The following is a 13,786-nucleotide window of genomic DNA, read 5'->3' on the forward strand; positions in this document are numbered from 1 at the left end:
AAGCACTAACATAATTCCAAAAACTGAAGCATGCAGAAAATGTGTCTTCTGAAGGATTTTTTTCCTATTCCTGTTTTTTCCCCCGTATTTTTCCTGTTTTGTTGACTATTCCTAAATATTCGGTGGAAATATCCTTCAGGTACTCACTTTCCTCCGGAGTGTCTGTATGTCTGGCATTTACACCATCTCAAATATTAATGCTCTTTTTTAAAACTCTGTTAAGTATTCTGCTGTTACGTAAGTGCTGCGGATGTGAAGTCAAAGCATGATAAGGGCGACGGCCTCACATAGCTGGACAGACGGGAGCAGAGTGCACTCTGAAACCCTGTGGTGTTTTTGCTGCTGGTCACCCACACCCTCTCAGCCATGCTGGAATGAAGTACTGGTGGGCAGGACCGGCGCAGAGATTTCCCCCTCTGGCCAAGTCTACCTAGAACGAAATAAATATAGAGGTGGAGAGAGGGGCAGAGAGAGAGAGAGAGAGAAGACAAGACAGATATTCAAAAACAATCAAGCCCCAGGGCTGTCTGTCCTAGCTATGCATGCCCACGCGTGGGCGCGTTTCTGACACTGAAAAATGCGGCAGCTTAACAAAGAAACGCCTCGGCCGAGTGGCCGGAAGACGGCCCCCACCCTCCGTGGTGAACCGGACACGTCGCTGCTGCCTGACGCGCGACTCAGGCGTCACGGCAACGGAACGAGTGTGAAAGCACCTGTGCAGCAGGCCTGCACGGCATGGTGCGTTGGATAGCTCTGGGGTCCGTTGGCTTTTACTAATCAAGCTGTTTGATGCATGCAGAAGGTAGATGGAGTGATGGGTGCACTATCGGCTGTGTAATCGTGTGTTCAACACAGAGAAGCCCTCACATTCTACAGTTCACTCAGCTGACACACGGTCCAACGCCCTGCAACTCATTGACTTACTGTGAGAATTAGGCCATCCTGTGTGCCTTGGCGTTGGTGCGTGTATGTGTGAGATGGTCACTGTCGTGCAGCCCGTGACCCTTCTACGCAGTATGTACATAGGCAGTAGTAATGCTGTAGGCCGGTCGTAGCACACGGGGAAGGGCGATGCTGTTACAAGCCAGCCCCCACAGTGAAAATCCTACATTTCATTGGTCGGTTTTCCTGTCATTCTGCTAATAGATTTACATGACAGAATCACCAGAAAGGGCATGTAGGCACATACACAGTCCATGCAGCCATACTAATGAGAGGTTTTAGTTATATTAGTTATTAGTTATAATGTAAGTGTTATATTAGTTATACTCTCAGATTGAAGTGCGTCCTATAGGAACAAAGAAAGGTAAAGTAGCCTACATATATGAAAAGGCTGATGTTTATGAAATATGTTTCTGTGTTTCTACTTTCCTGTTACTCCTTATTAAAAGGGTTTGCCTGAACTCCACTGGAGGTCATACAGTGTTGATACATCGGGGTGGACATCTGAGTCAGTGTGAATGAGAGCTAATGCACTGTGCTAAAACTTCTGTCACCAGTGAGTGTAGGAGAAAGGAGCAAAACACAGGGAGAGATACACACACACACACACACACACACACACACACACACACACACACACACACACACTGACACACACACACACACACACACACAAACACACACACACATACACACATATATACACACACACACACACACACACACACACACACACACACACACACACACATAAACATACACACACACACACACACACACACACACACACACACACTGACACACACACACACACATTTGTTGCTAGGTCCCAATCAATACCTGACAAGCCCAATGACTGCTGGAGATGGTCAGGCCAGCAAAGGGCTAATGGCTGCATCTCATGTAGATTACACACACTAGCGCTCTCTCGCTCTCACTCTCTCACTCTCTCTCTCTCTCGCTCGCTCTCTCGCTTTCTCTCTCTCTCTCTCTCTCTCTCTCTCTCTCTCTCTCTCTCTCTCTCTCTCTCTCTCTCACCTGTTTGAGTCAGCACAGAGGCCTTTACACACTACTGTGCTCCTGTGAGCTGACACTTGACTCTCACCTGAAAACGTACTTTCATTCTAGAATACAGAAAATTTGATTTGGCTTCGTAATTCCAGAGTCGTCTTTTTAATAGAAATCCACTAATATTTGCTATATTTTCTCTGAATGCTGATCAAAGTGCCACATTCTGGGGAGGCTGTCCTGGAAGAGAACTTTCCTTCTCCCATGTAGATTCGGGGATAAGAGAAACAATGAATGATTAAAATCAAAATTAACACTATTACAAAGAACAAATCAAAGCAACAGAGGATCCATAAATACCCCATGGGACACTCTAAAGGCAGGACATCCTTGTCTTCTCTGATTGGCTTGCTCTAATTTTCCTGTCTCACTTTAAGTCTCTTTATTTGCCATTCTGCGTCCCCCTATCCCTTGGGATAACGCATTTGCCCTCGGAGGACTCCAGAAATCTCATTGATGGAGTCATCCGGTCAGCTAGCCGATGTGCAAAGAATGCAGCATATAAGACCTGTGTATTGGGCCAGCCTAAGCTCAGAGATATCTCCACTTTCCACATATGAACTGTGAGGTATGACCTGGAATGAGCTGAGCGTATTAGTTTTACTGGCATCTTCCTGAGCTTGGGTCTTGGGAATGTGTTTACCTCAGGATAGAGATGGTTACGGCGCAGCACATTCCTGGTGCTCTTGGCATTTTTACTCCACACACACACACACACACACACACACACACACACACACACACACAGCTCAATTCAGCCTTCCCACTCGAGTCTCATGTTAAAACATAGAAATAGACTGGAAACAATATAAGTATATAACCGAATAATTGAAAATGTACTCTGATTATTATTCCTCATTCCCTCAACTTTCCCTCATCTTCCAGGGATCAGTAATAATCAGTATTGCACAGAAACTAAGATAGTTCATAACACCATGGTTCTTATTTATAGGATTAACTAAAACTGGTTAAGGCTTCATGTCTGTTCATTCCCCAGAGATGGGGGCAAAAAACTCTATTCATACTGCCAAATATGGTAACCCTAGAAATGGGGGAACTAGCGGTCTTATCTTTGGTGTGCAGTAGTGTATACAAAGGTTAATTTTATTTTTCTACGTGTGTCCCAGAAGGAATATAAGATGCATCTTAGTCAGTCCCTTTCTCGGTAAAATCTCATTTATACTTCACCAGCAATACATCATTCAAAAGTGAAATAGCTAGTTGCTTATAGATACCCACTCTATAGCTAACCCACAACTTCTAACTAGCATTAGCTGGTCCACCACAGAAGTAAAAACGATTGACGTCTACTCAAACTGTTAAAAGTCCATTTTGTTTGAGAAGACCAATGTAGGCGTAAACATATACGGCTGGATGCATAAATGCTGTTTTTATTTACTTTGTGTTGGTATTGAGATTAAAAGCAATAATGCTAGATAGGATCGCCAATGGCATATCTTATTTACACAAGATTCTTCTTCTTTCTCATTCAAACAAATATCCAGTGTTGTTGTATAAATCTACAATATAAGATGTGCTATCTTTGTCAATCCATTTGTCATGTAAATTTCAAATTTGTAACTAGCTATTTCATCAACAAGACATAACTCAGAAGCTAAGGTTGCTTAACTAACGCTAGAGCTATCCAATCTAGTTCACTAACCAGCTCCTTCTAGCTAAAATGATCTTCTGCACCACAAGTAAATTTAGTAAATCTACTAATCAGTTTTGTTTGAGAACTGAAATACCCTCCGATGCAGCCTCAGACATTCACCTCTCACAGTTAGCTAGTGATGGACCTGTTAATTCTGAGTGAGCTAATCATTCCAATCAGCCAATCAGTGCAGAGCTCATTATTTATTCATGAGCCCATCAAAAGGATGTTAAAAAAACATCTTATTTAATTCTAGGGCCAAATGTATTATTGTAAATAGGTCTGAAAATCTGCATCTAGGACCAAATTTACATACCTTTTACATAGACATAAGAGAACAGTCAAAATACTGAATAAATGCATTTTGGGGAACCTTTAATATCAATATATTAGTGAGTCAAATAACACCCCTGTACCTTGGTTTAATTGTCCATTAAGCTTTTCTTTATCTACTATTTGTTTTGTTTCACTGTATTGTGAAACATGCACTGTTGCTCCTAATATGGTTCTTGTCTTCCGTCATTTTCCCAATGACCCGATGTCCCTACAGTCTACGTCATGGTGTCTGACAGTCTCAGGATGTTCTCCTGCCTTGTGTGAGTTTTGCACCATGAGGAGAGGTTCGTTTGAGCCCAGAGGAGCAGTCACCCTGCCCTCGGGTTTCTGTACCTTTGGAAGTTCAGCCGCCTCACTCACAGACCCACCAGATTCTTCAGCCAGTCCACGGGTTTGGTTCGTCTACACTAACCACTGTGGCTGTTGCTAAGGGTTACCTTGCATGGTCCCTGGACCCTAGGTTCAGCCCACGTTCTTTTAAGCACCTGCATGTATGCCCACTTGGTTCTTCGTGAGGTAAGTTGGCTTCCTTCCTGGTAATATAAAGACTGATATATGGACGCAAGTCCTGTCAGGTATTTTGAGAACTCTCTAATTCTATGTGCATAGATCTTCGCCATGTTTGTTTGTTTCTCCAAGCATGTATTGTGTTTTTGTTTGTGTGTGTGTGTGTGTGTGTGTGTGTGTGTGTGTGTGTGTGTGTGTGCGCGCGCGTGTGGGTGTGCACGTGTGGGTGTGCACGCATGCATGGTTTGGTGTGAATGTCTGCACGCATGCATGTATGTGTTTGCACACGTGCATGGTTTGATGTTAATGTCTGTACACATGCATGTGTGTGTGCCCTGAAATATGAAGTTCTCACTCTCTTCACAAACACAGCCCTCCACACACAACCACACACACACACACACACACACACACACACACACACACACACACACACACACACACACACACAGCCCTCAACACACACACTCACAGCCCTCTCACTTGCAGTTCTAGATTGTTCCGCTTGGACTAAGAAGTTGTTTATCCAGAGACTCTTGTATGTTGTTAGAACTCTTGAACACCCTTAGAGTTCTGTGTATAGTGTACAGTTTAGACTGAGATAAACTCTGATAACACTGCACTACCCCTTTCAACAGTAGCATCAGTGCAGGCACTGCCCTCATAATAGAATTATATAATACTGATGTTTTTTGGTATTCATGTTTTTCCCCCTAATGGATGCTTTTCCGAGAGGTTAATGTGGCCATTTTTAATGGGTTGATATGTCTGAGTAATATAGTTTTCCACTCAGGGTACAAAACTCTCACCTATGGGTCCTGAATTTGGATTGCATTCAGAAATTGAATTTGGCACTTCCAGAGGGCTGGTGTTTGGCAAGAATAAAATAGATGGAGATGAAGTCGTTTATCTTACTAAGTAGCCCCGACGTGTCCTTGATGTAGTTGGCTGAATGGGCATTTGTGTTTGTGTGCATTTGTGTGTGAGACAGAGTGAAACAGAGAGAGTGAGTCTAAAGTGGGTCAAACTTTCTTTTTCTCAGCTTTTTCTTCTTCTTTTTTAGGCTACTTGTATATGTGGAGATAAAAGTCATATTGTAATATATCACTGACACAGAACTGCATTCCTGCAAGTGGCTGAGACTGTGCGCTATGTGTGCCTATGCGCACTTTTGTGCATGTGTGCAGGCCTCTGCGTGTATGCATGCATACGTGCATCCACGTGCGTGTTTGTGCATGTGTGTGTGCATTTGTATGTGTGTGCATGTGTCCACGCGTACCTTCATCCACGTGCGTGCATGCATGTGCACGTGTGTGTGCATATGTATATGAATTTGTAAGTGTAAGTGCATTCACGTGTGTTTGTGTGCCCTGTATGTGTGCATGTGTATCCGCGTGTGCATGGGTACGTGCATTTGAGTGTGCACATGTATACACGTGTATACACGTGTATACACACGTGCGTGTGTGTGTGTGTGTGTGTGTTTGTGTGTTCAGCTGATTTGTGTTTCCCACGTGTGAAAATCACAGAGAGGTGCTACTTTCACATGTCATCTTAGAATCCTATAAATAAAAATAACTGACTTTGTCAAGCTGTCTGTCTGTCACCTTCTCTCTCTCACTCACTCACTCATTCACTCACTCAACCTTTTTCTTTCTCACTCTCTCGCATTCACCCACTCCCCAAGCTGTAGGTCAAACACAGTACTCTATATACTGTTAACACTAATGAGAGGTAATAAACTATGTATCCTGTTCACACTGAGAGGTATTAAACTATATATCCCTTTCACACTAATAGGAGGTATTAAACTACATATCCATTTCACACTAATAGGAGGTATTAAACTACATGTCCTATTCATACTAATAGGAGGTATTAAACTACATATCCCCTGCACACTAATAGGAGGTATTAAACTACATGTCCTATTCACACTAATAGGAGGTATTAAACTACATATCCCCTGCACACTAATAGAAGGTATTAAACTACATGTCCTATTCACACTAATAGGAGGTATTGAACTACATATCCCCTGCACACTAATAGGAGGTATTAAACTATGTATCTTATTCACATTAACAGGTATTGAACCAGGCTAAAGGAAGCAAATTCATCACAACCTTACTTCCTGCTTCACCCATTAAACTTCCTCTCAGCAGTTAGTTCCAGCACAGGCTTCAACATCTGTAATCTTAACCCTCCCCTGCTAGTGCCCAGTTTTACACCCACTCAACACGGTTAATGTGTTTAACTGAGAATCACCTGTTCAGGACTGTCACATCTAACACCGAGTCTGTTTGCACGTGTGTTGGCATTGTCCTTTAAACATTAGTGACAAATTCACACAGTGTTAAAAACAGGCGTCAAAAAAGCAGGAGGACACACCTGACAGAAGCATAGTCTAACTCTGTAGAGATGATGGGTTTTGTAGGTTTGAACCCAAGTTGCGCGTCATTGAGACTGTGTGCGGGTGACCCTATAAGTGATTGAAACCTCGTCATTTTGACGGTGGTGTTGGGGTGGCTTTCCGTGCCATTGCCCTGGTTCCCGGTATTACAGGTGTGCTCGTGCTTCACCAATGGGCTCCAAAACTGACACACATGAACAAAAAAAACCAAAACAAAGCCAGACTGGCACGGACAGAGTCTCCGTAAATGACCACAGCTTGCGGCTTTGCGCCAGGCTCTCGTTCACCGAGGGCTCTTCCCTTGCGTTGTCATGGACGCGGGGAGGGAGCGTGGAGAGGAGCACGCCGGCTATTTCTGTCTCCTCTCTCGCTGCATGTCTTCCAGTGGCTGGCAGCTTCATAAAGGAAGACTCATCCCTGTTATTCTCTCCTCCTGGGTCTTTCACTCACCCTGCCTCTCTGTCTTTCTCTCGCTCTGTCTTTCTCTCCAGTTATCTTCCTCTCTTTCTTACTGCCTTCTTGCTTTAGCATTTCCCTCCTCCTCTTAACAAAACAGCCTTTGAATGACTGAAAAAAAAGAGAGGGAGGCGGAGAGAGAGATGGAGAGAGGGAGGGAGGCGGAGAGAGAGAAGGAGTGAAAGGGACAGAAGCATAAAGGGAGAGCCACTTCTCCTTTTTCCATTTCATTCCCTATTGTGTTGCTTTTTGTGTATATAGAATTTTTTATTTTTTTTTATCAAAGCGACATTTCAAAAGATATGTATCTTAAAATATATATAGTAGAAATCGATGCAGTAATGGTATTTCGCAGTGTGTGTGTGTGTGTGTGTGTGTAAAAGAGAGAGGGAAAGATTATTCCCAGCACTGAACTACAGGCAACTGGGAATAATTATTTGTGTCCATAAATAAATAAATAAATAAATAAAACCTGGTTACTAAAATTCAAATAACTGAGAAGATGGCTTTTATTATGTTCTGTTATTTGTTAGTTTTCCTCAGTTCTTCATCATCTTACATTTCCATTAGATTTTTGACTTTAAGGATGCAGGCTTTGACAAGCTGGCCTGAAACCTGTTGGAATGTGATTCGTCAATGGCGACTAAAGTCGCGTATGATCTTTGTGCGCAATCTGCTGGAACATCGTTGTCAGTGACGTCACCTGGGCGATGTCCCCCTGGCCTTCTCCTCCTGGTTCCACCTCTGGACAGAGCTGCCCGGGAACAGTCCGCATGACGGACTCGGTCCAGGTGGGCTCGGCGTGCCGGCCAGCGTCTCCCCTCTGTTTTGGGAAGCTCTTGTCGGGGGAGGGCCGAGGGAAGGCTGGCGGAACAGCTAATGGTGGAGGAAAGTTCTCAGAACTCGGACGTCCTCTGCTTGTTGTCTGCGGTCCCCTCTCTGACTAAGAGGACATACAGCCATGCGTCATATTTGCAGCGTTGCCGTTGCAGTTTGCTCAGCCTGCTGTAGATTACATTGATTGGGGTTCTGTTGCCACCTGCAGGAAAACGCCACCTCATCTAAACTCCACCTCCTTTCTTTCTCTCTCTCTCTCTCTCTCTCTCTCTCTCTCTCTCTCTCTCTCTCTCTCTCTCTGCAGTGTGGAAAGGCAGCCGAGAACTTCGACAAGTTCTTCACACGCACGCAGCCCCAGCTCACTCCACCAGACGAGCTCGTCATTGCCAACATCGACCAGGCCGAGTTTGCCGGCTTCTCCTTCATCAACCTGCAGTTCGTCCACCCCTCCCTCACCAACTCTGCATGAACAAGGGATGAGGTGGAATGTCAGAGCAGCTCTGGCTCCGCCTCTCAGCCAGCATCCTCTGCAGACTCGCCATCAACACCTCTACCTAACCCCACCCACCTCTGCTAACCCCGCCCACCTCTACCTAACTCCACCCACCTGTTCTATCTTTATGTTCTAGAATTTGAAGACTTCTGCAGGTTCAATGCTTCAGTTTTTAGGCCAGTCAAAGAGTTTACCTTAGCACAAAGATAACATTCGGTTCGTGTTTCCTAGTGTGGGTGTTTACATTAAAGACCAACCACATAGTCATAATCACATTGAGGTTTTAGCTCCAGGCACTAAATGTGAAGCCATGTTGGCTCTCTGAGGCCATCTTGGCTCAAGCTTCTGCATTGTAACAAAGCAAGATCTCCCTGCCCGCTGTCTCCTTGCAGCAGTTGCCATAAAAGCCTATAATAAATACTGAAAGCCGTGCTTCCTGGTGTTCCTAACGTAACCCGAGGCAGTCTTCCTGATCAGGAGGCACAGAGTAGAGGGACAAACCAGCAGGCTTCTGAAGTCCTTTCCACGATTTGTTCGCAAGGATTGCGTGGCCCGCCAATGACCCCAGACATCTGTCATAAAAATGACCGACTGGTGGCGGAAAACCTGCTGTGAGTTAGAGTGGTCTTGACGAGACGGCTTTGCCTGCAGAGAATCTCCAGCTGGCTGGACGTGAGGCTGATTTCTGCTCATTAGCAGAAATCCAAACCTAACACACACCTTTTATGATGTGGTTAAACATGTCCACAACATCACTTCACTTTGGGCCAGATTAACCAACCCAGATTAAGCCTAATTGAATGGGAGAAAAAAGAATCTAATTTACAGTATAATTTACAGCACAGGAGTAAATCTGAATGTAATTGTGAGCCATAGCCAAGAAGGCATAAACTTAGTTTGAGTTTTAAAAAAAACATTATCTTTAGAATTTTTTTTTAGAAGTCTTTAGAAGAATGTGCGTCTGTATAAATCCCTTGTCTTGTTGCCAAAAGATGAAGAAAGGCACATCAGTACAACTTTTGTTAGTTACACAGAGCCTTTTATTTTGTCTTTGTTGGACAAACGGCTGCACTTTCACTACAGAAACATCAAAGCTAACTCGCAGACAAGCTAGCATAATGCCAGTCTGTATACCAGTTTAGTAATGATCGTAGTGTCTAGTTTACTTGTACACATCAACGCACTACCCTACGGGCATTCCTTAGGACAAACATTCATCGCATCTTTGTTGTCTGAACTGTTGTGGTAAAACTCTGAAAGCGTTCTTCTGTATTATTCTAACATGAATGCCAGTTAATGTGCTCGTGTGGTATGCAGATACACATGCAAAGTAATTTCAGAATTCATTGAGAATACTTTTAACTTGCCCTCTGTCTACCAGCTTTGGGCATTTTCAAAAACAAGTGTTCAACACTGTTGACTTCCTTCTCATAACAGCAAGAAAAACCTCTGTTTGCCGAGCACAAACTACATTTTTGCAGAATTGATTTGTCTTCTTCATAGGGGTGTGTCGCATGCGCCTACATTTGAATAATGCCATATTAAAGAGTATTATGTTGTTTGACAATGAGGCTACATATGTGCTGTTTTCTGAAATCATCTTAATATCATTATTTTAAATCTATTTGCATAATTTTCCTAAAGCAATGTCACGTGTGTTCTTATTTTGACCTACAAATGATTTATCTTGCAATGTACTATTGATTTTGTAAATAGTCGTAGGTTATTTTCCAAAGAGAATAACAAGTTGAAATTTTTATATCAGCCACTAAACGTCCTTTGGACACTGAGCTGAGGTGGAGAGTCCGAAGGGTTGGGGCTCTGTAGGGTTACGGAGTTTACAGGAGTTTGAATCAGCTTGTGTTAACTCTGAGATTTATCTTAATTATCGGGATGTTCTACACACCATTTTATTTCATCTTAGGTCCTAACTTACTTTTAACCATCTCTCATAAATGTTTACTTGTTAATTGAACTCGTACTACTTCTACATATGTGCAAGCTGTTAAGAATATGATTGTGCATTTTGCGTGAGTGCAGTTTCGTTCTATTTGCAATGAATTCCAGAACAGCTATAATTACATAAAAGGTATTATACTAGAAGTAAGTTTGTGAAGACATTTGATGTAATTGGAGCTAAATTTCCCATTCTTCCAACCGTATCTTCCACGGGCTATAAAGTACGAGCTGATTGAATGCTGTGGCTGTAAAATATGAGCTGATTGGCTGTGGTGTGGTCCTTAGTCTGCATGTTATTGGTTAGGCAGTATGTGTGCACAGGGAAACATGCCTAAACTCTTAATATATACAGTATGCATGATGATACAAGCATTCCAGGTCTCACAGCATGGAATTAATGTGGGACAAAAAAATGGGTGGGATGTTTTTTCCTCTGATACTCATATTAGCAATCCAGAATTTCTGTGTGTGCTGTTTTTTGTGTGTTATGTGTCAGAGGTGACATTTTTACAGTATGTCCTTTGACCATTGCCAATATCTAATTTTTGATCAATAACTAAGTTTTTTTGTTTGTTTGTTTGTTTAATCCGGATCAAACAACAGAACTAGAGCTGGAGTCAGATTGGTTAGTCCAGTAGAGCTCATCATACACCAGTTTCAGTGTCATACTGTGGATTTCAGCAGTTTTCTGTGTGCACAGTGTAGTTGGTTTGCTGGTTTAGGTGACCAGCGATAACCTCATGTATGCGCAGATCCTGAAGTTGCACCAGTTTCAGAAGATCAATGCGTGATGTTTTCCGCTTACACATCCTGGAAACTGGTTGGCCTCCACTTGGTGTTCCCGATCCTTTGCCACCTGTAGCCCATAACCTGTGCCAAGCCCATAACGAGCCATGCCCAGTGTTGTACTGACAGCACAGTCACCACAAAGGTTGCGTTTACTTATGAACATGTTTACTAACAGCAGGCTCGTGTGTGTGTGTGTGTGTGTGTGTGTGTGTGTGTGTGTGTGTGTGGAACAGTTGCATAACCCTTTTTAGGTTCATTTGGTGCCACTCGCATTACTCCGTCTGCGATTTTGACATGACCCTGTTTTGTCTTACCTTTTCATCCAGTGACAGACATGTGGATCTTTCTTCCTCGTTAATTCTAGGTGTGTCTGTGTTTGTGCATGTGCACGGCTGTTTGTGTGTGCGCGCGCGCATGCGCGTATGTGTGTGTTTCGGTGCTAGAGCTTCTGTTTTTTTCCTCAGGCTTTTTGCCTCTCTCCTCTCTCCCCTCCAGCTATTGTACAAAACCCAATCAATCTATTCCACCACAAATCTCTCTCTCTCTCTCTCTCAGTCACTCTCTCTCACATGCTCTTAAAGTCCTTATTTCGCTTGGCTTCTCTCTTTCACATTTTGCAAACATACTTGATTGGACAGGTGAAGTCTAATAGCAAAATTCACACTGGGCAATGGCTCCGCCCCTCTTCCTGCTCGTCATTTGCGATGATTGTTTAGCTGAGAAAGAAGGACAGCTCTTAATGCTAACGACTAGCCAATGATAGTTTACGCGGATGTCTTCTACACGTGGAGGTGGAGTCCTTTTCCATCCACTCGTCTTTCCTTCTCTTTCTCTGCGAAGTGATCTGTCTGTTTGTGTTTTGGTTTCCGGTGGGTTCTGGGGAGACACAGCAGTCCGAACAAGGTCGGAGTGTTTTCGTTTGTTTCGTTTCCATCCTAGGATCAACAATGCCTTAGGGTTCTTACCGTCTCCCTGTTATAACAGCCCTTTTCAAGTCTCTTGAGCCTGCATCTCTGTCCCTGTACATACTGATGTAGAAGCCTATAAAAGAACTACTATATTGCATTTTGTAATAGTGCATCTCAGTCCAGCCTCTATTTTCCTAGCCGAGTCCACGCTTTACCATGTAACCAATGCCATTTGTACCTACTGTATGATAATGCAAATAAAGGAAGAAAAAAAGGATTTCTGGTCTCTTTCAGATATCGCTGCGGAAAATAACGCATCACTGCTGAGATGTGGCACTTCTTTACTCCAAAGAAAAGCGGCCCAATTTTGTTTTATTTTAGTATTGAGACACGAATCAGGCCTGTTGTGACAGTAATATAAACTGCAAGTCAGATAACATTTTTGACCCTTTTTTAAAAGTTAAAAGCTGACTTTTTTTTGCCTAACACTCTTAAAGCAACCCCGAAAATTTTAAGACATGAACGATGTCAACAACTACAAGCAATAAAACATACCGTAGTCAGGAACTCCAGGAAGCCGACATCTCTTCCCACCAACATCTCCGGTCTGGTTCGCCAGACTTCTAATCACACACCTGATGAGATGCTCACCATTACTCCCTTCCCGTTTAAGCTCCCCTCCCTCACATACTCTCTGCTGAGTACTGCCATTCTTGGGTTGCATACCGAGCCTTCCATATACATGTTTGTCTTCCTGGTTTCTGAATCCTACCTATGTCACAGACCTCGTCTCATGCCTGACCCCTAGACGTCTTCCGGACTCTGCCTTGCTTTTTCGACCTTGGACCGACCTGACCGCGATTAACTGCCTACCTCCTCTTATCTAAAAGTGAAAGCTCCAAGCCCTGCTACTTCTCCCTACGGTTCCAACCTGCCCCGTAACCAAAAATCCCTTCTAGCAGTTGGCTCCTCTCCCTTGTGTGTGTGCCTTCAATTCAACAGTAAGAGCAGTAAAGACAAGAATGACTAGTTTTCAAGTCCAGGCACATCCTCCAGTGGCTGCCGAAGGGCCCCTAATGGGCGACACAATATGACCCATAATCCAGTTCTGTGATCCGGAGGAAGGGTGAGATTTAACGTGATGTGATCTAGAGGAGGAGTGAGATCCGGCTCCGTGATCCAGACGAGGGGTGAGCCCTTACACAATGCTATGCAGCTCCTTGGTCCGGAGAAGGGGTGAGATTTATGGCCACTTGTCGAGGGCCTGCAGCAAGGGGCAGATAAAAGTTTCATGACAGTGCGGCTGGAAATGGAGGGCCTTGAATATTTCAGCATGCCACTTCACTGACTGGGAGCATTCTGATCCGGAGTCGAGCACCACGCCCCTGTTGTCCAGACAGATTTTGTGCCGCGTTTACCCCCAC

General features: G+C 43.8%; 1 protein-coding gene across 3 annotated transcripts in view; it reads left to right on the forward strand.

The window, feature by feature from the left end:
* The window catches only part of prkcaa (protein kinase C, alpha, a), a 113,677-nt gene extending 101,038 nt beyond the window's left edge, over positions 1-12,639 (forward strand). For 2 of the 3 annotated variants that reach the window (XM_035531377.1, XM_035531379.1), the window contains one exon: positions 8,518-12,639. In XM_035531377.1, the coding sequence (XP_035387270.1) occupies positions 8,518-8,682 (165 nt within the window). In that variant the 3' untranslated portion in view covers positions 8,683-12,639. Of the gene's footprint in view, positions 1-4,214; positions 4,669-8,517 lie in introns of those variants that run through there. The other variant, XR_004776645.1, reaches the window with a different exon arrangement.
* The last annotated feature ends 1,147 nt before the right edge of the window (positions 12,640-13,786 follow it).

The sequence above is a fragment of the Electrophorus electricus genome, chromosome 1 (genome assembly GCF_013358815.1).
Source record: "Electrophorus electricus isolate fEleEle1 chromosome 1, fEleEle1.pri, whole genome shotgun sequence".
Classification (NCBI taxonomy): domain Eukaryota; kingdom Metazoa; phylum Chordata; class Actinopteri; order Gymnotiformes; family Gymnotidae; genus Electrophorus; species Electrophorus electricus.